Below are 22,834 nucleotides of genomic sequence, written 5' to 3' on the forward strand. Positions count from 1 at the left end.
CGTCGCAATAGCCAACAGAAATAAAATCTTCTTTCTGTTCAAATAAGAGTCATACAGCGTGGCCTCTTTGGTTGTATAATCGTAAAAAATTGTAAAATTTTACATAAATTAATATTTTTGATTAGTAATAAACGTCGTGTTGCTTGATAATTAACCCTTTCGGCAGTGAAACCGCTGTACGGGCCACCGTGCCGCCGGAATAGCGGTACTGAACGGAGCACTGCGACGAAAAGCGTTCATACGTTGCGCGGGGCTCATGGTTAAGTGGTATCCCGCGGACGTCGTGTATAGGCGACGCTCGTGCACACAGGCCATCGCGCGGACGTCGCCTATAGACGACACCCGTCCACACAGATCGTCACGCGGATGCCGCCTATAGGCGACATACGTAGCGAAAGGGTTAAGAAAGGTGAACACTTCGAGCCACCTGCTGTGTCGTTCGTTTTACATTATAAACGAAATAAATTAAAATCATCTCCTTCCGTCTTCGAGTTACCAAATTTCTTTATCGAGTTATTAAATACTTACTATACCGTTGGTTGTTCCGTATATAGAATTTTCGTGCAAAAGTTATTGACATCAATGTATGATAACAGAAATTCGATCAGTGGACATATAATAAACGCGATTCGCGTCACTTCATAGTAAGGGATTAATTACTCTTCGAACGTAACGCTATGACGCGTCATACTGACGTATAAGAAAAACGTATAATTACGCAATCAACTACGACATATCGTTGGTTATGTAACACGCGTCGTTGAAGTGCAACAGGTATCATATGTACGCCGGTATTACGTGTAATTTCCCGCAGATGCAAATCCTCGACACGAGCAACGTCATATGGTCGTGGGACTTATGTAAAATGCCACTCATTGCTGATATAATAGCGGAAACAGGGTTCTTATACGAAATAGCATAGAATGATCATAGAATGCTTTTGGAGAGACTAGTTAACATTGGCAGCAGGCACGTGAGAAACGAGAATTACGGTAACACGTGGACTACGTTATATTTACCTAACATCAAGGACCGAATCTTTTATTATGTCATTACGTTACAAATTGTATACCTGTCTTCATGTTTTTCTATACACGGCTAAGCAATTGCTTACTAATATTTCAGTTATATGTTTTACGACTGCTTGCCTGGAAAGTGAGACACGAGGTCATCGTATGAATCGGGAAACCAATGGTTCAGAGACGTTGTCAGGCGAAAGAAACGAGTAAGATTGTCGAACCGTGCAAGTAACAGGGAAAGAAATGATCGCTAACTATGTAACTAGATGCTGTATGAAATTACATTTACTTATACTTTCCAAGCGAGACTGTTACGTAAACTTTCGAGAAAGGTATTTACAAAAAGTATTACAGGTAGTGAAGTATCAACGTGAGTACAAATCAACCGAGTATATCATGAAGCGCGTTATTACCTATTTTACATAATGTACACGTTATAAAATGGCTGGTTATTTAAATCAATATGTTAACGATCGAAGAATAACAAATATACTCAGTATCAACATTCTATTTCGTTTAAATTCTCGACATTGCGCGTATTTACAGTATCAAGAGTACATATACTTTAACAAATATACGTTCAATGACAAAAGATGCCAAATATGAAATATTTTTTTAGTAAGTACGATTGTTCAAATAAACAATTCTTCTCAACATACAAATAATCAAGAATAGAAATTACACAAAATATAACGATCACAAAGACCTAGAATATTATGTTATGTTTGGCTACTGCGCGAGGTACCATGGATCTAATAACAAGGAATACAGGATATTTGAAAAATCGTTATTTATAACTATTTATCGCTATTACAGCTTTATCTAAAAATTGTAGTCCTCTTAGGGATCCCTGTGCATACGGTGGATCTGCCTCACCCAACATTTGTACTCGCAGTAACTAACGATAAAAGAATTTAATCGTCCACGAGCCTCTGTCTGAACTAGGTGTTCGCAAACGTTCGAAAACATTGACAGATTTGCGATCGAAGAATTCCTACCTATTCGGGGAATTCAGTGTTTAGATCCTTTAAAGATTAAACTCCTTATTAAAATTCTTTACACTCATTATATCGGGGACTCCTATTGAAGACAATAATCATACAAGATACGTATTATTGTATCTTCATGATATTAGTAGCGACTTATTATCCTCAGCAATGATCTTTATGTTTTTTTCGTTATGTCACAATCGTTACTGATTACCTGCATACTCGAAGCAAATAAGACAATAAAAACATCTGTACTACCAACACGTGCATTGCATCTGTCTTTTTTTTTCTTTCGCTTCTGTAGTAGATAGAAGCGATCGATATAATCGATGAAAGAGTAAAAGGTAGACAAACAAATATAAAAAAAAAAAGCGTCATAACTACAGATAATTTACTTCTGTAGAAGCGTAATTTAATTACGTTCACCTTTTGCACGTCTCGCCAATATAAAAAATTGCATTTACAACGAAGATAGATTCTATCATCTAGTTCTCTCAATGATCGAGATCGTAATATCCTTGAGCGCGTACATAATACAGATTCTTCTAACAAATTCAATGGTATACATCACAAGTAGAACGCAATCATCGACAACTGATTCGTTGTAAGTTGCAAGGCCGCTACGCTACATCCTTCTGTTCTCGTTACAATAACGTTTTGCCAAAATGTTTGCAACCGCACACGCGCTCCTTCTGCGACACCGATTTATATTCTTGTGATTTATTCGCAATTATCCACGGGGAAAACAAGAATGAATCACATAAAAAAAAAAAAATTCTTTCAACGTATATCAAGAAATTCTACCACATTTTCCGTACGTGATTGTGACGCTATGTTACTGGTTATTTCATCAGCCAAATGTTGCTCGGCATTGAGGTAGAACAACATTCTTAATAAAACAAAGGATCTTTATATGTACACACTGCGTAACGCAATTCTTTGTTAGGAAAGATTTAGCCAACGCAACTGCATAACGCTTTCAGCTGGAGCGTTTTTGATTTTATAAAAATTCTATCCTTCCAATTTAACGATGATTGGTTCATGCAGACGTGTCTTGCTTTCTGACAATTCCCTCAAATGACTAACTTTTTGCCTGGAATCATAATCTAATTTAAGGCTAAGTAAGTGAAAATGATACTTTACATTGTAATTTTTAAACGTTCCAAGCAAGATAATGATATAAATTACTCAGTCCCTTTAAACGAATTATTAATTACTCGGAAATTGTTACAGATAATCCTTTGATCGAAAAGATTTTTCTAATTTTCTGGCGCTAATGTGAGATTTATATTCAAAATGAGAGACTGATCTGTATATTGTGTAATATTAATATTTAACGTAATACATATACAGTTCGAATGTTTTGTAATGTTAATAATATAAATTTCTATGTCATATCAGACAGAACACCTAACAAAATGCAATAGAATTTTAAATATCGTGAAATTTCTTATTAATCTTCAACTAGCACTATTGGATCATAGGAAATCATACAAAAATTTCGGAGGGCGAGTCTCGAGATTACTTACTTCTTTGGAATACTTAATTATCATTGTTACAAAAATATAATTCGTAATTAATTTACACGAGATACGCAAGATTCTTGAACAAAAATATTGTCATTTAATTAGTTTCATTAATCCTGAATAAAAAAATTATTGTGTTCAGAAACCTACGTACATAATTCATTCATTGAACGTTCGTGACATATTATTGTGAGAGAACTGCAGAGGTAGATATACGTATGTCTGTATGTAAAATACACGCGTGTGTAAATACACGTGCAATTTAATCTCGCGAAAATTTTTGTATCGTCGTCTTACAAACGACCTACTGTGCGTGGGATTCCTGGATATTTAGAAAACGTAATTTCGCAAGAAGACTAGCAATATCGGTTATCAGATTTCCTTCGATACGATGCTATTTACATAAAAGATTATATTTTCGTTGAGAATTCTTGCTAAGGAAATGGGAAAAAGAAATGAACGTAAAAACCCATGGATTGATTGGTTGATTCACAAATGGCAAAAAGCGAAAGTTACTTCGTTACAATTTATTTGTTGGTACCGCAAAAACAAATTTTCAGAAGAAAAGATTTCAACAAGTGGAAACTCTTGGACTTTTTAGTCTGTTTATACGAATAGACTAATTCATTGATCGGCATTTAATTCTGATTACTTCATTTCCCGTGTCAGGTTAATGATATGATAGGTCAAATTAATTAATATGTATTGAAGGAATCCGCATAGATTTGCTTAAGTTACAATGATGAAATACTTCCAATCCGTATGTACAGTTCGTTCGTTATATGAATTTATTATTGTACGAATATGCAATTTGAAAATCACGAGCAATTCATTTGGCTCTTGGAAAAACTATTTGAAAAAGTTAAATTGGCGATACATTATTACAAATGTACTACATAAATCGTAACTGTTGATCGGGTGTGAATCCATTTATTAAAAAAAATAATAACTTACTGCTTATTCTGCAAAGCTAATGCACGTATAAGTCTCAATTTTATTACTACATGTTATATTAATTAATATTTCAAAGACACCTTCTTAGACTATATCATACATTTTCTTACGGCCTATTCTTAGAAATCATAATCATAAAACGTGTAAATTATTGGTCTTTTACATAATGCAATCTAGAATTAAAGGTGTTTTGCAACTGGGTATTATTCAGAGATAAATGACAATGAATCATGTCCATATCATTTTTCATCGTTCTTATTTATCTTATTGAGAATCGACGTGAGGTAAACATTTTGTAGAAAGATCGTACGAATTTATATGAACAAACGTATGTCTCATTTGAGAGTTTAAGTATTTAGCAAAATAACGAAAAAGAATTAAATTCCGCGGAATCCCCGAGACTAATTGAAACGCCTGTGCCCCGTAATAATTGTAAGCATACGGCTTATAGATTTTTTTTTTAATTTAAAATTTCACATTCACAATTTGTCCAATTTGGACATTTGGTAGAATTTTTTATCTGTTTGATTATCATGTGGGTGGCTACCCCCAATGGGGTACCATCTTCGTGTTTGTTAAGATATATCCTTTGTGAGATCTGCTGGGTGACTTATAGATGTAGTTTTGTTTCGTTCTTTGTAGAAGTTTTGATTGTAAGTCAATAAACTAATTATGTTAAGATATACTTGCACATATACAAATACGTTTCTTTCTTTTTTTTTTGCAAGAATTTTACAATCAATTCTCATCGAGAATTATAAGTAAATTATTCTGACGTGGTACTATGTCGTGTTTAATAAGCGTTTATCGTATGTTTGATTCTAGGTTCATGAAGTTAAAGCCGAAGAAGTCGATTTAACTGATTTTTAAACGACTAAACTTTTTAACAGATTGACATCTTTATGAATGATTGTTAAATGGAACGCTTTTAGCAACGTAATATACACAACAATTAAGTTATCAAGATAGAAATATATAAATATCAAGCAATCTGTTTGTTTCGTCCTTCAAGTTAATACAATTACAAGTAAATACAATAAAGATGTAAATAAAGGATTTAAATAAATAAGAAACTTTCAAATCGCTTTAAGCTGTGATAACAATATTTAGATGGTTAAACATCAAGACACAGAATACAACATATTCTGCATTGTTATCCGTTAAATACGACTTCAAAATAAGAACTTACTTGGATTGGTCAAACACATTCTTGGGTGATGATTCACGAATATTTACAAGAAATTAGCAAGTTGCTAATGATCGACATTATCGTCGTCACATCGTCCGTAAAATGTTAATGAACGTCAGAGAGGATCCTCCTCCTTCAAGATGACCTTTTGCGGACCGATAAAGTCCACGAACGAAAATTTAAATAGAAATGTCATTTACAGGGCATATGTACCGTACATTAATAACAATCGTACAGTTATGACGTCTAAGTTGCTATTGATCGTCAGAAGACTAATTAAAGGACATCCTGGAAGACGTCTTGAATAAATAACGAAAGGCTTCGTATGATAGAAAAATCGTGGACTAAATCCACGACGCAATAAATCAAATAATTCGCTGTCTAAAAGATAGATGTCAACGTAAAATACTCGATGTAACAACCGATTCTGTCACGTTATTTGGATTTGGTGTACGAATGTGATCAATACAGCTTACTGGAACAAATTAACGTTATAAAGTCATATTTGCGAAGAAAACATATGACTTCGCCTTTGTCCTCGATGTTTCATATAGAAACGAAATGATTCACGTAACATGAATAAACGCATTACAAAGCATTAATAGACAATATATCTTTTTAAAACTAAAAAAAAAGAAAATGTATTATTTTGTAAGTCAAGGTAAAACACAAATTACACCTTGTGATAAGAAACGCGCATTCATACATATGTATTACGCGATAGGTGATATTATCTGGAAAATTTCTTTCTCATCATAGATACTGAAATTTCAAGTCACATTATAGCGACAAGTACGTACTTCGAAGGTCCGATTATTAAAATAATTTGAATACGAGTTGCCAGATATCGGTTTTCATTTTCTTCTCATGCTTAAAAGGTTGTTTCGTTATTCGTGGAAATAATCCTTCCAATGTGAGAAAACAGCAACAGAAACGAATAAAAAAAAGATATCGTTCGAACGGAAAATCCCCGGACTTGAAAATCTTCCATCCTATAACCATAATTCAATAACATAACACGAGTCGATTGTTTTCAAATCTATGCTTTCTGGAAATTTCAATCCGATTAGTGAAACACGTGCCCGTAGGCGAGAAAAATATATTTAAAGGTGGGATTCCCGGAAATCCGTCCTTGTAAAAATTCCGTTCGTAAGGTATGATACTGAAAAAGGAAAATATATGACGATTTAACTCGTTCATCACAGAAGACAAGTTAACTCGTGACTTCAATCCCTAAGAATTTTTTTTATTTACAGATCTTCCGTTTAAAATCGGTCCACGCGTAGTTATATTTTGCAAGATCGAGACTATCCTAAAACTAAACTACATTTAATCTATCTTTATCTTCCGAAGAGCACAGAGGAAGAAAATGATAAGCTATACTTTCTATTCTTTACAAGAAAACAATCGAAAAATTCGTTACTTTGTCGATCAACCCTATGTTACCAAAATTGCCTTTCTGCAATATTTGGTTTTGCAGCTATAAATACGTCTCATCTTCTTCAAAATCTTCACAATATTATTCGTCATAATATTAAAATATTATGCTTATAATCGTACATTTATCTTCCACAAAATTTAGTCAACTTGACAGCTATCTTCAAAAGATATGCATCTTAAAACTCGAGACGCTCTTTGTTACCTTACTTTCAATTATTTTCGATTACTTTGTATTCCCCCGTTTCTAAGCAGGAAACGGTGTTGACATTAGAAAATCAATAGAAAAGATGTTCTTATCGTGTTTCTGTCCTTCGTTTCGTCGGTTGATTCTATTTACTATTTGTCATTACCACCTAATGACAAACTCGGCAATCGCTCAGTTGCCAACCCATCATACTAATAAAACTTTCTGGCTAAGAAACGACCCAGTTAATCAGTGGAAATCTCCCCTTTGACGTTCCAGCCGCTGTTTGATTTCCCGCGTGAATAAGGGTAAATAGAAGATCGCGGAATATATTAAAAGACAACGTAGGCGCACGAGGCATTTTAGTCTTTCTCTCCATTCTGAGTGACGTCTTTTCTGCGCCTGGTTATGCCTCTGACTCACTACCTCGTCGACCGAGTAATATTAGAACGTGCCGGGAGAGTTGACTCGCATGTACCTCGCGAGTCACTCTTCAATCCCCGTCGTTCGTACACCGTAGATTTCCCTTGCTGTATGCAGCACGGACAAATTAATTGCAACTGCGAGAAAAAGGGGTTAACACGGATCAGCGAGGCAAAGAGGAGTATAAAGCTGAAGCGAAAGTCCGTTACGCGTAGTATAAAATTGTGGAAAAGATGATGGAACAATGAAATTTGGAGGTATCTTATGAAACTGAATGCTTTGTTTGATACACGCGTAATATAGAAATATCGCGGAAAGATATTTATGGAAATATGAGTCACACAGAAGGTAAACTGATATATTTTATCCACGGTAACAGTAGAACCGCTAAATTCGTTAAAATTACGAATTTCATCGATATCGTTCTTCGTGGCATCGCTAAAAATATTGACATGCTACTGGCGTATTTAATGTACACTTTATACACAGTATATTTAAATACACATCAGAGACTGGTCTTGATCTAGCGTTAAATATTTACTTTCTGAAGGATTAATTTAAAAAGCAAAGAATAATTATTTTGGTACCTAAAGTCGAGAAATTTTCAGAGAACGAAGTTACGTTTTCTATATTAATGAATTCTTGTTCAAACAACCTCATGATGCGACGAATAATTTAGGAATAATTTCATTTTTAAATACATCTTTCTGTTTAATTAAATTCTGCATGCTTAATCTTGTCTGCATTATCTATGGAAATATCTTTGCTGAATTCTTGAGTAAAACGTTTAAAAAACCCACACAATCTTGTTCACTATTCAATGTCAAAATCATATATTTGTTTAGTAAAATATTGTTCAAGGCTTATCTATCAATCTTGTCTTTGGAAGCGCGTGGACAAATTACGATGCGCATTTGTCCTTAAGAAAATTTCCACGAATCTTGATACATACAATCGTCCAGCAATGTAGAAAGACAATAACCTGCTTAGTCAGTGAACCGCTGACTTGGCCAGAAGCGATAAGGAAGGACAATGAAAAATCGATGGTACATACTTGGAACGTATGGAGAAACATTCTCGTCTCGTCGAGGTTGACTAAATAAAGATTTAAACTGGCGAACGTGTTGTGAAACGATGCAGAACTCGTTCCAAGTTTCCAAGTGCTTCGGATACAACAAAACAGCTTTGCACACGATTTGTATTATTAAATTCTCGATTGTCTTCGTGTAACAAATTATTGTTTAACTTCGCTATACAATAGCCACGTATTTTAATCGATCTTATAATAATAATTCGTTTATCTCTACTTTAATCTAATCTCTAATCAACTTTAATTGATGAGGCAATTGACTTTTTTACCTGTTACTAATCAATTGATAATAGTAATTGATTCAATTACGCATAAAATATCGATTTAAAACTCAATATTGAAATATTGTCATTCTTCCAAGTATCGGTCCATCGAGAAAATAATAAACATATAAATGTATTAGAAACGCGCTCAACTTTTCATTTACTACGAAAGATATTACAAAAGATCGACTAGGAAAATTCTAATTTCGAACAGAATATGATACAGGAAGAGATACGACACGAAGGGCAGATAACTTGCCAGTGTCAAGGTACTGGATAAAATCTTTCACTGTGGCGATTATTTCTCGACTGGTTGACTAGGTAGCAGGGGGATTAAGCCACGCTCACACTATCGCACTATCATTGGAGCGTTACACGTTGCTACTACAGTCATACGGTGATATGATTTTATTGTCCGTAATTGGGGAAAGTTTCTCATATCAACAAAGAATACCAATATACGTACAAACCAGCGAGATAACGCGATCTTACATCATTTATTTCAATGATCATGTGAACGCGACGTTAGACAGTTCAATTCAACTTGCATATATCGTATAAAAGAGTAAGGAACTTCGACACGAATAACCTTACCGACAACTTCAAGAGTAGCTAGGTATTATACAGGATGTCATATCTTTTTGTTCGCGTGAAATTAGAAATGACATTGTGTAGAAGATAAACAGGAAGCTTGAGAGGAGAACCGTATGAACGAGGATAAGCTAGATTTTCTTACAGATTATTATAAAAAGAATTAATATTAATAAACGTAGAAATATAGGAAGATATAAATACCACATCTTTAGGTCAAAAGAAATTATCAATATAAATTGTTGAAGTGATTCTCACTTCTAGGAAAACTCTACATCTTTTCTAGTATTTAGTTTTCCTAGTCCTCGAAGCCATTGAGTATTGTTTAGCACTAAATCGATTTGAAGGGCCTCTCAGCCTCGTAGTCTTTCTTAGGAACATGCTTTGCACAGATGATGCAGCGGGGTGTAGACAAGCCAGTTTTTTTTAATTACGAAAATACCCATAGGCCCATGGCTTTGGAGCTCTATTATAAAGCAACGCTGCCAGTGTGACAACGACCATACCCAAATCTACCTCGTTCCACACTACCTGACTATGAACCGTTAGGCTTTGACCTGACCTTTGAACATGGCCCAACACTAAATTTTTCCCATTACGTAGGGCAATCAGGATCCTCTCCTTGCCCCTCAACTTCTACAAACTCAACATATAAAAAGTGCAAGCATTCGACCACGAGACTAGTCTTGGCTACAGTCTTGGCCGTGCTTTGAACAACTATTTTAACTTCGCTACTTCATCGTAATATCGTGTTTAATCACTTTTGCGATTAAAAGCATACAAAAATATAAAAGGACAGTCAAGTTAAGCTATTGCTCAGCTACTCCTTTTTTTATCACGAATTTTAAGTGACACCAGCTTGCGGATCTGGACTAGCATACACTGTACTTATACTTAAATATATTTTTATTATACATTCATCCAGGCATTTCCTCTTTCTATTCTAAGATAAACTTCGACATAAATAAGTAGATATAAATACTATTTTAATCCTTATTTTATATTAAATTCTACTATTTTTAAAACACCATTTATTCTCCGCTACCTATTGACAGACTCGTTTAACATAAATATATATAAGAAGTATAAAAAATGATTTCATATTTAAGATGTGTTCGTATACTTATATACTTAATAAAGGAGAAATGGATTTACTACATCTTAATAATTTTCAAGATATGAACAGATCTCGAAGATATTACCAAAGAATGAAAAATTATGTATATATCAAAGGATGATCATGAGTTGGAAAGAATCTCGAATATTTGAATAGATAACACTGCATATGAGTATAAATAAATCAAACGGAAAGCACATGCTTCAAGTATTTTATTATAGCGATATAAATGATGGTACGGTAAAAACTCTGTGTTTAAGATAATTTATATTAGTTTAATAATTGATAATGTTGCGCTCAGTAATCTGTTATTACTCGAGGCGAATAAAATTAATATTTGAAATGCGACGCGATTATCTCTGCAATGAAAGTGTGCTGTATCTTACGTATTATAAGCCAAAGTAACTAAGCAATAATCCCTAAGCTCTGAGTAATAATCTTCTATCTCTATGAAAGCATCTCGACAAATAATTCCTATAACGGCAATTAATCAATGTCTAGTTCGTTTCTTAATCTGCATATAACGCACTATATACAATACGATTTTATTATTATTACTCATTTCTCTCAACTTTATCTGCAATTAAGTACAAAATATTCTGAACATTTGTATAGTTAAAAAATAAGAGACAAAAATAAAGATATTAACATATCGAGTTAGATCAATCCGAGACTTTGCCTCATCGATTAAGTCTATTACAACGACTGACATTGATGTTTCATCGATTTGAAACAAAAATATATTCAATGACTGTCAACAGTTATATCGGCACGTGCATGTTCAATTCGAAATAGATATCTAGATATTGGCTATAATGCTGTTCTATTTATAGAGTCTGTTATAGATTTTACACTATCCAATCAATAAACAGGCATAAAGTCCAACAACACGATGATAATAGTTACTATCTAATCTAGACTTATGGTACTTCGGAGAAGAAATTTTTTCTAATGAAAATTTCTGAAGTAAAATACATGCAAATTTATCTTTTCACGTAGTAAATGCTGACGAAGTAAAAGCTTCATCCGAGAGAAGAACAAAATCTTTAATTCACAAATTGTATCTTCTTAATTACACGACGGACAATAATCTCGTACACAATGCTACTTACACGTTACTATCAGCATCCGTTTGATTAGATAAGGATTACATATTATAAACTCGAATGAATTATGGAGAAATGAAAAGAACATAAATCTTCATTATAACAAAATGCAAAAAAATATTGTAGCTATAATTTACGATGTATTTATGCATGTTCTGAGCTGAAATATGGAACTAATTTAAATATCATTAGGCGAGGCATCTGATAGATACAAAGCGACTGACGATCAAACAAAATTTTTTCCAATAATACGCAATCCCTGACTTATTTTCCTCTTATATGTACAAGTACGTAAACGATTCGTGCGATAAATAATTCTAAACAATTTAGTGGATTTTTAATAAACGTTATATAGTTTTTACAATGCCTTACAAGAGACTAATGCTGTTGCGTTTTTCCGGGTTAATTGTCAAAAATATTATTAAAAAATATCTTAGATATGAAAATAGGCTGTGAAAAATTTCTACATACTTATTATAGTCTGTAGTACGTTGTACAATTAATTTTCTTTTTTCTTAAAAGATTTTCCCGATAAATACGATACCCGGATAAGCCTTTTCGTTTCGTGAGGTAAAAATGATATCGGCGTGCAAAAATCCAGCAACCGTAGCTCAACTGAATTGGTATCAACGTAAATAAATTCGTATACGTTTTATCGTCGAATAATCGCACCGAAGGCAACAAGATGTTGCTCGAGATTCTTCGTAAAAATGTGGCGAGGAAAAACGTAAAGATCGCGGCATCGAGGAAGAAAACGTATTTTTGTGTCGTAACTGAAAGTTATTTCGGTAATTGGAACGTTTAGGCGTTACACATGTGCACAATCCTAACCTAGATTTTATACTGTCTTGTCCGCTGCTGAGGTGATTCGCATCCGTATGAAATATGTTTCGAAAGCGGCGCTCAAGACGAAGAAAACATAACCTTGCAACGGGAATTCGCTGAATGGTTACCGTTCATTGCGATCTTAACCTATTTCGCGACCGAACAATTCTCCATCTAAGTGAATTTCAATGAGTTGCCTTTGCTACGCATTTTGCAACGGTATATCTACGAATCAGATTGGTAATTGACAAAGTTACAGTTACGATACTAGGTCGATATCTGTTTTTATATGTTTTCTTATCTTATCCTGATTTTAATCTTGTTTGGGTAAAGTGGGACACTCGGTATAATTTATTTCTCGTTTTACAATAGAATAGTCGATTCAATTATTTATCGAATATATATTTTTTAGGCAAGCTCCTTGAATATTTTTTTTTTTTTTTGATACGATGTTTCAATTCAATTTGATTCGATCGTCGTGGCTACAAGCAGTCGAGGAGAAAAGCAAATCTTATTGTGACCGTGAATAGTTCGAGGCAGCTAGCCAACATTAACGATTTCTTCATTGGAAATGTTCATAAATTTCGTTTAAATATAACGTGGTTGTAGATTTCTGCATTTGATATCAGCTATAATACGTTCGTTTTTTAACACATCGATCTTAACATATACATAATTCTAATTAAAGAATATATCTAGATTTAATAAATTTATCGGACCTCTGCTTGAATACACACTTGGAATATTCAAAACATTATTTTAAAATACGAATAGCACGAAGGAAGGCTAGATCTAGTACCGATTTGACACGTGCATTTTGAATAGGAGTAGAAAATTAGTTTTTACTAAACTTATTAAAATAAAATCACGAAATTATCCTAATTAACTATCGTTTGTGGTCTGATTATAAATATTCATGTATCCGTAAGTACAAGTAGGAGTAATTCAAAGATAAATCACACCATAAATTATTCAGTAACAGGAATGTAATATTTAATAATTATCTCGTTATGACAAATAGCTACATATATCTTAATTAAGCTTATTCATAATATCTGGCAATCTACGACGAAGAAGGAAAAGAACAGAAGTCAAGTCACGAAACAAACGTGACTCAACGAAAATAAATATCTAAATTAATCTTTTTATGATATGATATCGAATTAACTGAAGCGCGAGTGAAAATTAAACGTTTCCACGAAAACAATTTTTATTTACGTTTCACAACTTCGCATTTAATTGGCTACAGTTCTCGTATGGTACAACTAAAGATACACTTGCAACAATTATGCTATGTGATGAACAATTTATTTAAGAAATTAAATTCCACTGAATCAGAGACGTTAGAGTATCTTTCGTTTCCTTAGAAGAAAAAAAAATCAAACGAGCCGGTCAAAAGCCAAATTCATCAAATTTTTCTAGTTCATTTATGTATCACATGCAGGTGTTCGTATCATTATCATGTTAACATGATACGGTAATGGTAACATTGTAACACGCTATAAATTCGTAGTCAAATAATATTCGTTGGCAATAAAATTTTGCATTTTTGGATAAATAAACCTAAATCTAATATAAATTAAGTAAATTGAACATCGGTGTTGCGTCTTTGTTGCTGCAACTCTGCAATTTCTAAAATTATCGCTCTAAACATCCCTCTGGATCGTGGAAAATATAAAAAATCATTTTACTTCTGTCAGAAGAACACTATGTCAGTTTTATCCTTGAATTAACGTAGCAAACTTGCAACAACAGGCAAACGTGCTGTATATCTACATATTTTTAGCGACAGAAGCATCAACATGGTCGTCTATTTTTCCACATGCAATCTCAACTGAATATCCCTGAATATTTTATTCGAGGTAAAACGAGCCGGTTTCTACGTTCGCCGCTTTACGATCGCGATTGTGATTTCAACGTAATTACCGCTGTAGCAGCAATCGGTCAAGAGGTCTTCGTGAAATCAAGATCCTGAGCGTAGTGAAAATTGGTGTCAGCCTTGAATCACAAGAATTGAAGTTATGTAATTTCCCACCACGCGAGAAACTGACATAAAATGTGCTAGTTCGACAGCTTGACCGCGTTGCGTAATTTGAACTCGACTATTAAAGCACTCATTCATCGTGTATGAAGAACACTGACTAAGAAATTTTGGATTTCAGTTTTACGTGGGTTGACTCATGGCCAATGAGTTATTAGAAGATGAAACTCAAGGCAATATATTTTGATGTCTCAATATTACCGATTTATTTTTCCCCTTACAATTAATTGTAACGTCAGCTTTAAATATACTTAAACCAATTACCTTTATATAGTTCAATTAATGTCGATTTTATTTCTCTTACAGCTTTTATAGCATTATATTTCACTTTCGTGGCAATTGTCAATTCATGACGAACTAAGCTCATACGTTACACTAAATTTCGCGTTTTACGTAAATTTTTATGAAAATCGATATAGTAAAAATAGCTATTAACATATAGACGACAACCAACATAATCAACAAAGAAAATTAAAAGTTACTTTACTTAGAATACCTTGAATATTGTTCGAATTCATGACGAACTAAGCTCATACGTTACACTAAATTTCGCGTTTTACGTAAATTTGTATGAAAATCGATATAGTAAAAATATCTATAAACATATAGACGACAACCAACATAATCAACAAAGAAAATTAAAAGTTACTTTACTTCGAATACTTTGAATATTTTTCGATATTCAAATTTCTCAGAAACGCATAAATATTCACAACCTGATAATTATATCATAAATTAATCTATTCGTAATAACTTAGGAAATAAATGCTTCTAAATATTACATATCGATGTAAAATTTTCATTTTGTAATCGAGATTGCAAAATATTCTTTTCAAGGCATATTCAACACAAAACAAGCTATCTGACCTAAGGTTTCGATGATAACTAACGATTACGTAACGCGACAATGCAATTACGGGTAATCTTCAAGGAAAGGAAAAAAACGCGTGAAAAACGGGAAAGCCGTGTTGTTGTACTCGTTGTGCAATTAAGCGTGGCTCATCACATTTTAATCAAAGAATCGTATTAAGCGCTTTTAATTATCTTTTAATAACTTTAAGAGTGCTGTGATCCTATCTATTATAGCATTTGTCTATAGTATTTCGTGTGATACTACTTCTAGTATATGTTTTCTATTATTGTAACAAGCAGTGGACCTCGTCGTCCGTTAGAAACACAGCTTATGACCCACCGATGAGTCAACCAAACCAAACCTAACCCAACCGAAGATTGAACGCGTGCTGCAGTAGATTTTTTTCATTCAATCTCTCTCACGCGCGCGCGCGCTCACGTGCGTACACACACATTTTTATACAGGGTGGTTGGTAACTGGTGGTACAAGCAGAAAGGGGGTGATTCTACGCGAAAAAAGAGGTCGAAAATATAGAATAAAAAATTTTTTTTTTAATCTTTTTTTCTGTTTTTTTTTTTAATTTTTCCATCGAGACAACGATCCACAGCGAGATCCGTTATAACGTACCGCACGCGTACCGAGCGAAGATTCAAAGTCGATTTTCTCGAAAACAAAGCCTCAAAGGAAAAATTTGTATTCTATATTTTCGACTTCTTTTTTCGCGTAGAATCACTCCCTTTCCGCTCGTACCACCAGTTACCAACCACCCTGTATATTTAGAATTCTATAAAAAAACATTAAAATTCTTTTGATTTTAAACGAAATAGATATATAGTATCTACTGGCGTAAAACGTACAGCGATATAAATATTTTCAGATAAATTTCTCACTTCGTATTTCGAGAGCGATATCCACGAGAAGTTTAGGTAATAACATGAATACGCGACATCAAAAGAATTTTAATAGCGATATTTATTGATATTGAAATATTAAAACCAAAAGAGAACAGTACGCCAAATGGACGATGTTGTAAAAAAAAATTCTTTGAAGTATCGCTTTTCAAATATCTATAATTTGTGGCGGCACGGGCCACGGAACTTTTCAACGGCTCCGGATGCAAAGCGCGACGCCGCCAAAGCGCAACACCGACGTGCCCAATGTACCATCGATATCTTCACACTCTTTCCGCCGAATTCTCGGAAGAGCATACACGTGCCAGCACTGGCGGCACATCTAATGAATGCACGCTAGTGGGGGATATCGATGGGCTACGAAGGGAAGAATCTGCGCGATCCGAAACAAAAGCAGAGTCAGTCTGTCTTGCGCCATTAAATGTGTAACTCCTCGGTACTATTTGCATAGCAACGCGTCGAATGATCTCTCGGTGTCTATCGTTATTTGTTAGTTGTTACCTGTTGTCTGTTAAGTATAATTGTTAATCGTTAATTGTTAACTCTGATTGTTGATTAGTTGTAAATAAACTATTGTTCGTTAAAAACACCAAGAGTAGTTCCTTACGCACCTATCACCATACCACCTCAAATTATTACTATTTGGAATAAAATTTGAGATTATCGATCAGTACAGAAAAATTTGTCTGGAAACTCTTACGTATCAGTGACGATACGTTTCATTTTTTGACAATTTGTCGTAGTATAAGAGAAAGGCTACAAAAGGGATAAACGTGAAGCTGTAATCAAAGGAAAGAGAAAACGACTTGTTCGTAACTTTGTTTCTATGAAAACGTTAATAAATGTCAACAACTGGCATTACTTCGATGAAAATTTACATAGAAAGACAGAAATGTTTTATCGAGAATCCAGTATAACCGAAAGGTCAAAGATGTGTTTCACTCACGAATCGGTTTATTACATCGCAACATTTCAATTCTGTGAAATTAAACGCCTCGTAACTAATAAACAGTTGATTTAATGATCGATTTGATATTTAATTTTCGATCAGAACACATAGACATTGATACGGATTTACATGAAACCCATATTGTTATTTGCACGTTTCACGCAAAAACAGCTTATGGTCGTTGTATTGTACGTTCACATCCAAATCTTTGGACCACTTTTTGCATTTTGAATAAAATACATTTTTTCGTACGTTTTTCTGAGAAACATGAATATTATAATTATAACACTGATTTTTAAATATACTTAATCACTTTATCAGTGTCATATAAAATAATATTATGAATAAAATATTTATTTAATTAAGCAAGTTATTTCTTTGGAAACTTTAATAACGAATATACTGCGAAAAAAGATATTCTGACTTTCTCGATCTCATCTCCCAGCATTATTTTGACTAATTAAATTTGTTGCATTTAATTAATTATTTACGAACCACGAATAATAGGAAACCTCTAAAACATTTCGATTGAAGCGTTATGAAAATGAAACATTGTAGGGAAATATAATAGGGAAATGGCGTGATAAAATACACGTTGAACGTAGGTATTTGTGGATACCATTGTTCAATTTATGTGAAGCTTTAGACAATCACGATCGATGATATGTAGTCGGTTGGAAGAAATCAAATGACAGCTGCATCCGCTTGGTTTCTAAATATTCACGGCAAATACACCATTTATCGCCTACGCCTGTGTTTCTGCGTAGTACTGTAGCCAAATATGTTGGAACACAATCCAAAACAAATACATAATCTAAATTTAGCAAAGTTTGTAACATTAAATTCACGATATTTCATGATTAGTATTTTCACACCTTCTAATAAACCTAAAATTATAACAAAATTCCACAGATCCATATAAATCTTCTTCTCAATATTTAGGAAATAATTTATTATGTATATTCCAGAAGGAAACAACCGTTCTGTTACTTTACCAAACCTTTTAACAATCTTATTATACTGTAAGGAAACCAGAACTAAACCAAATATCAACAAACATAAAATGTTGATTTGCAAACCTATCAGATAAATATAGAAGAATTAGAAGGAGATAAATTTTAATATCTAATTGGAAGCTGACGTTCAAGCCATTCGTGTATCAAGAGCAAACATTATTGTGCAAAGTAAATTGATTGCTGGTTCGAAACCAGATCGAATGAGTTTGGCACTAGACAGCCAGGAATAATGTACGCGACGTGTTAACACGAGCACTATAACAATGTAGCCGCGATAACTACCGTATTAACCTCGCTAAATTATACGTTGAATAGCATTTAAATTTTCAAACCTGATCAATATGCCGACATTGACCTCTATCAAGAATTTTCATTCCAAATATGTAATTATGGTCTTCCACAAATTATCGATATCCGTGTGGCTAATCAATTCTACGATCTGTATATTTTAACCGACTGCGTGTCTTTCAAAACCTTGCCGCCGAAACCAATTAAAATAATATATGCGCTAAATTTAATTAAGGTTAAGAGAATTAATTAGAAACTGGAATTATGAATAAAATATTGCTATTGATCTCTTGAATAAAAATCCACTGATCTTTGAAAAAGTGAGTGATAAATTGCTGGAGACAATTATAAATTATTCCTTACAATATTCTACAATTACGCTAATTACCTATCGAAGAAAGAAACAATTGCAAGTTGATATGACAACGTGACATTTTAGTAGCTGCAACTCTACAGGCTGGTTCAGACAAGGCGAGTATTTTAGCCAAGTAGCAGGTAAAGCCGAATTTACACTGTTTCACTATGGACGATTCACCGAAAGACGTCGCTTTCATCCTAGTTCCATCCGCAGTGGTCCTCCAATGTGAACAGTGTAAATTCGGTGTAAATTACAGTACGAAATTGGATAAGCTTTAAAGCAAACGTAAACTAAAAGATACAAGAAATATGGAACAGCAAGAAGACATATTTGAAACGAATAAACACGGTTCATATCAAACGAATAAATACATCAGTATATAAATTTCATGTATGTTTAACAACATAGCAGCTTTTATTTTATATCTGAATGATTTTTTCCTATCACGTTAAAGGAACGCAGCTGATATTTCTATTAAAACAAAAAATACTTTTTCATTCGTGATTTTCAATAACATCAACAAATCCATATAGATGACAACGTTAGCCCTTTTCTTACCGAACTCATTCCCTCCCACGTTTCAACTTTACTCTTATGTATTTTCGATACGTTACAGTGAGAGTAGATATATACACACGTACAAAAGGCACGTAAGTAATACGCACGGAAACCTAACCAAGCAGGCTTCCCCATTAGCGTCTATGGATGTCTCAACCTACTAAATATAACTGCTGCTTGTCGTGGCTATTTCCTACTTGAGATACGGTCACGATAGAACTCCGTTTATGCAAACACGTGAGAGAACAGAATCAGAGGAATCTGATAACCGAATGATTCCGATAACGATAGTCCACTAGCTATTCCCTTTACTGTCCCTTTTAGTTCTGATAATAATCCATGAAACTGAAGTTGAGCACATTTATGCGTTTTGTTAAGTTGTTTCTTTATCGAATTCAACTATTCTTTATCTAGCAGACATGCAAATTGTTCTAACACAAACAAATGGTTGATGAAATATATCCAAAACGTTGTTACCTGCTAGCCCATGATGTTGCAGGGGAGAAGGTCTAAGTTATGGAACACTTAAGTATTGGCACTTTCTCTTTCCTTAGCCTTAGAGGTTAATGAAGGTCAAAGGTCCTTTCCAGGTATTCGGATTTATTCTCGGATTCGGATTTATTAATAACGGTAAAGCAAACAAATCCGAATATCTGGAAAGATCCCTTGATCCTTTTTACCATCGGCTCAGGAAAAAGAAAATGTCAATACTTAAGTGTTCCATAACCTAGGTCTTCTCCCTTGCGACATCGTAGGCTAGCAAATGACAACGTTTTGAATCTGCTGTACCCAGTATATTCGGGTTTTCTTTGTGCTTTGTACAGTTATCAACCGCAGGTTTGGGGACGCAAATTTTGGGTCCGTTATACCTAGTATATTCGGGTCTTCTTTGCGATTTGTAAAATTTTCCATCTAAATGAAGGTTCTTAATGTGCTGTTCAGAATGTGCTGTAAACGTGACTAACCTGAAATCGCTCGTCACAATCGCACACGAAAGTACATCGAGTTTATTTAATGTTCCTAGGAAAAGGTTAGCTTATTTGTACACCATTTGAATTGTTCATATACTACGATAAATGTGAAATAAAAAGAGTTGAAGATTCTTTCTCTTGATTGTAATAAGTTTACGTACAAAAAGGTGGTGAATTTGATTTTTCTCCCTTTCTTTTTTTCTTTTTTGCTTGTTATCGCGTTGCGTGTCCTGCGCGCCAGTCACCGAGTAAGATGAGAACGCCACGAATTGGTAGAAGGCCAACCACATTCGAAGTTTCATAACACGTATGTATGCGGTCGCACGCACACGAGATGTCATTAAAACAGCGCGTTGCTATTTCGAATAAGCGTGCGTGGCCACGTAAAAACGTGAGAAAAACGAAAAAGAAAGAGCATACTCAGCTCGCTAGATTTATTTTAGGGGCGAGAAAGTATTCGAGAAAAATTCCTTTCGCCGCTCAAATGCAACTATGGTTATTTGTACTTAAAAGAAATTAAATTCAACATGAAAATATTCGACATAAAGTAATGATAATTCATTAATTTCTTAGTTATCTAGAAATTCGAATAAATTACATGAACTTTGTTAAGTATTAACATATATAAGTATCTTAGGTATTATTAGACGTCGTACCGAAATAAAATGTTTTGTTTATCAATAAGATCGTCTATTATACGTATCATATGAAAGTATATGTCTTGAGTATAATGAAGTGAAATAAGGGTAAATTATTTTATATAGAATTCGCTGATTTTGAGGTTAACTTAACCGTCGGACGATTTATACGGAAATTCGTTCATTTTGTGTTAGGGGTTTTCTAAGATTAATCCTAATAAATCATTGTGCGAGAATGTAAGTTACAAAAAATTTTTACATAAAAACGTTGGCTTGTATAGTTAGAAAAATTAAGAAACAAGAATTATAATTTAAAATCTATAGATGCAACACAGATTTAATTATTTTTGGTTACTATGAACTTCACTTCTTCGAAACATCAAGATCGTAGATAATATATAAAATATATCTTACTCTTAGAAAGATGCACAAACAATACAATTTTTAAGATATTTTTATACAAATTAAGTGAGAAATCTATAGACGCATTCTCGTACAAAGATATATATTCTCAAATAAGGCATTAGTATTTAATTAGCGTAATTATTCGCTACTAGCCAGTAAAATGTTTGTTACATCAATTATCCTAATATATATCCACGTACTTGTAGTTCGAATTTATTTATAAGCACGATTATCTATAATAAAAATAGGGTGATATTTTTACGAAACTTAAAAAAAAAAACATTCCCTTTGAACGAACATGCATATACGACGAAGCGGACTGTAAAATGTGATTATGGCACAAGATAAAATTTCCATATATTGAAAATCTGGTAAAACCTTACCTTCAAGCGTGCCAATTTGCCCTCTCTCACAACGGTGTACATGACCTTTTTAACATCCATTTTCACATACATAATATAATTCCGTTGAATACGAAAACACTATTCGATCCTCGTGTCGTAGTTCTTTCGACTCGGTAGCGACTGATGTATCTCTTTGTTCGAAAACACGGTAAATGCGTTGAATAGTCTTTTCCCGTTCGTCACTTGCGATATCTTTTAACGAATGTGCGGAACAACGATCTATCTCACGGCGAGAATAACAGACGAATGAAATAGACCCCGAAAGATACACGGTCACCGCTATTGCTTCTCACTTCGCAAGAACAGTTTTACAGTTAGATACGCACGCGCGCATACAACACAAGCACTGGATCAATTCCTCTCTTCAAGTGTCTTGTTTCGGTCGTTTTGCGAACGCTTGTCTAGTTTGCTCATCAGATGGCGATACCTGTACTTTCACTTCGACAGTTCGTCAACAACTGAATGCAAGCTACCAACTACGCTGAATCAATCGTGTTAGTGTCAGCTGTTGGCTATTTCCATCTCTCTCTCTCTTTCTTACCTTTAGTTTAATATATTTGAGCTCAGTCATATTTAAAATGATGTATCGCACATTAGAACATGTAATATATGAAACTTGGTTTATTAAGTATCTTTTATGACATACATTATTATCATATATCAATTTACAGAGAATAAAGATTTTTCTGTCTTTGTCGATATCTTTATAAGTATGCGCTAGATTCG

At 33.8% G+C, this 22,834-nt stretch overlaps 1 protein-coding gene across 1 annotated transcript in view; it reads right to left on the bottom strand.

Moving 5' to 3' along the window:
- Nucleotides 1–22,571, bottom strand: part of LOC117166651 (protein fem-1 homolog CG6966) — a 40,721-nt gene extending 18,150 nt beyond the window's left edge. Inside the window, exon 1 of the mRNA XM_033350813.2 lies at nucleotides 22,088–22,571. Coding sequence (XP_033206704.1) covers nucleotides 22,088–22,159 — 72 coding nt within the window. The 5' untranslated portion in view covers nucleotides 22,160–22,571. The remainder of the gene's footprint in view (nucleotides 1–22,087) is intronic.
- Between the last annotated feature and the right edge of the window lie 263 nt (nucleotides 22,572–22,834).

The sequence above is a fragment of the Bombus vancouverensis genome, chromosome 2 (assembly GCF_051014615.1).
Source record: "Bombus vancouverensis nearcticus chromosome 2, iyBomVanc1_principal, whole genome shotgun sequence".
Taxonomy (NCBI): Eukaryota; Metazoa; Arthropoda; class Insecta; order Hymenoptera; family Apidae; genus Bombus; species Bombus vancouverensis.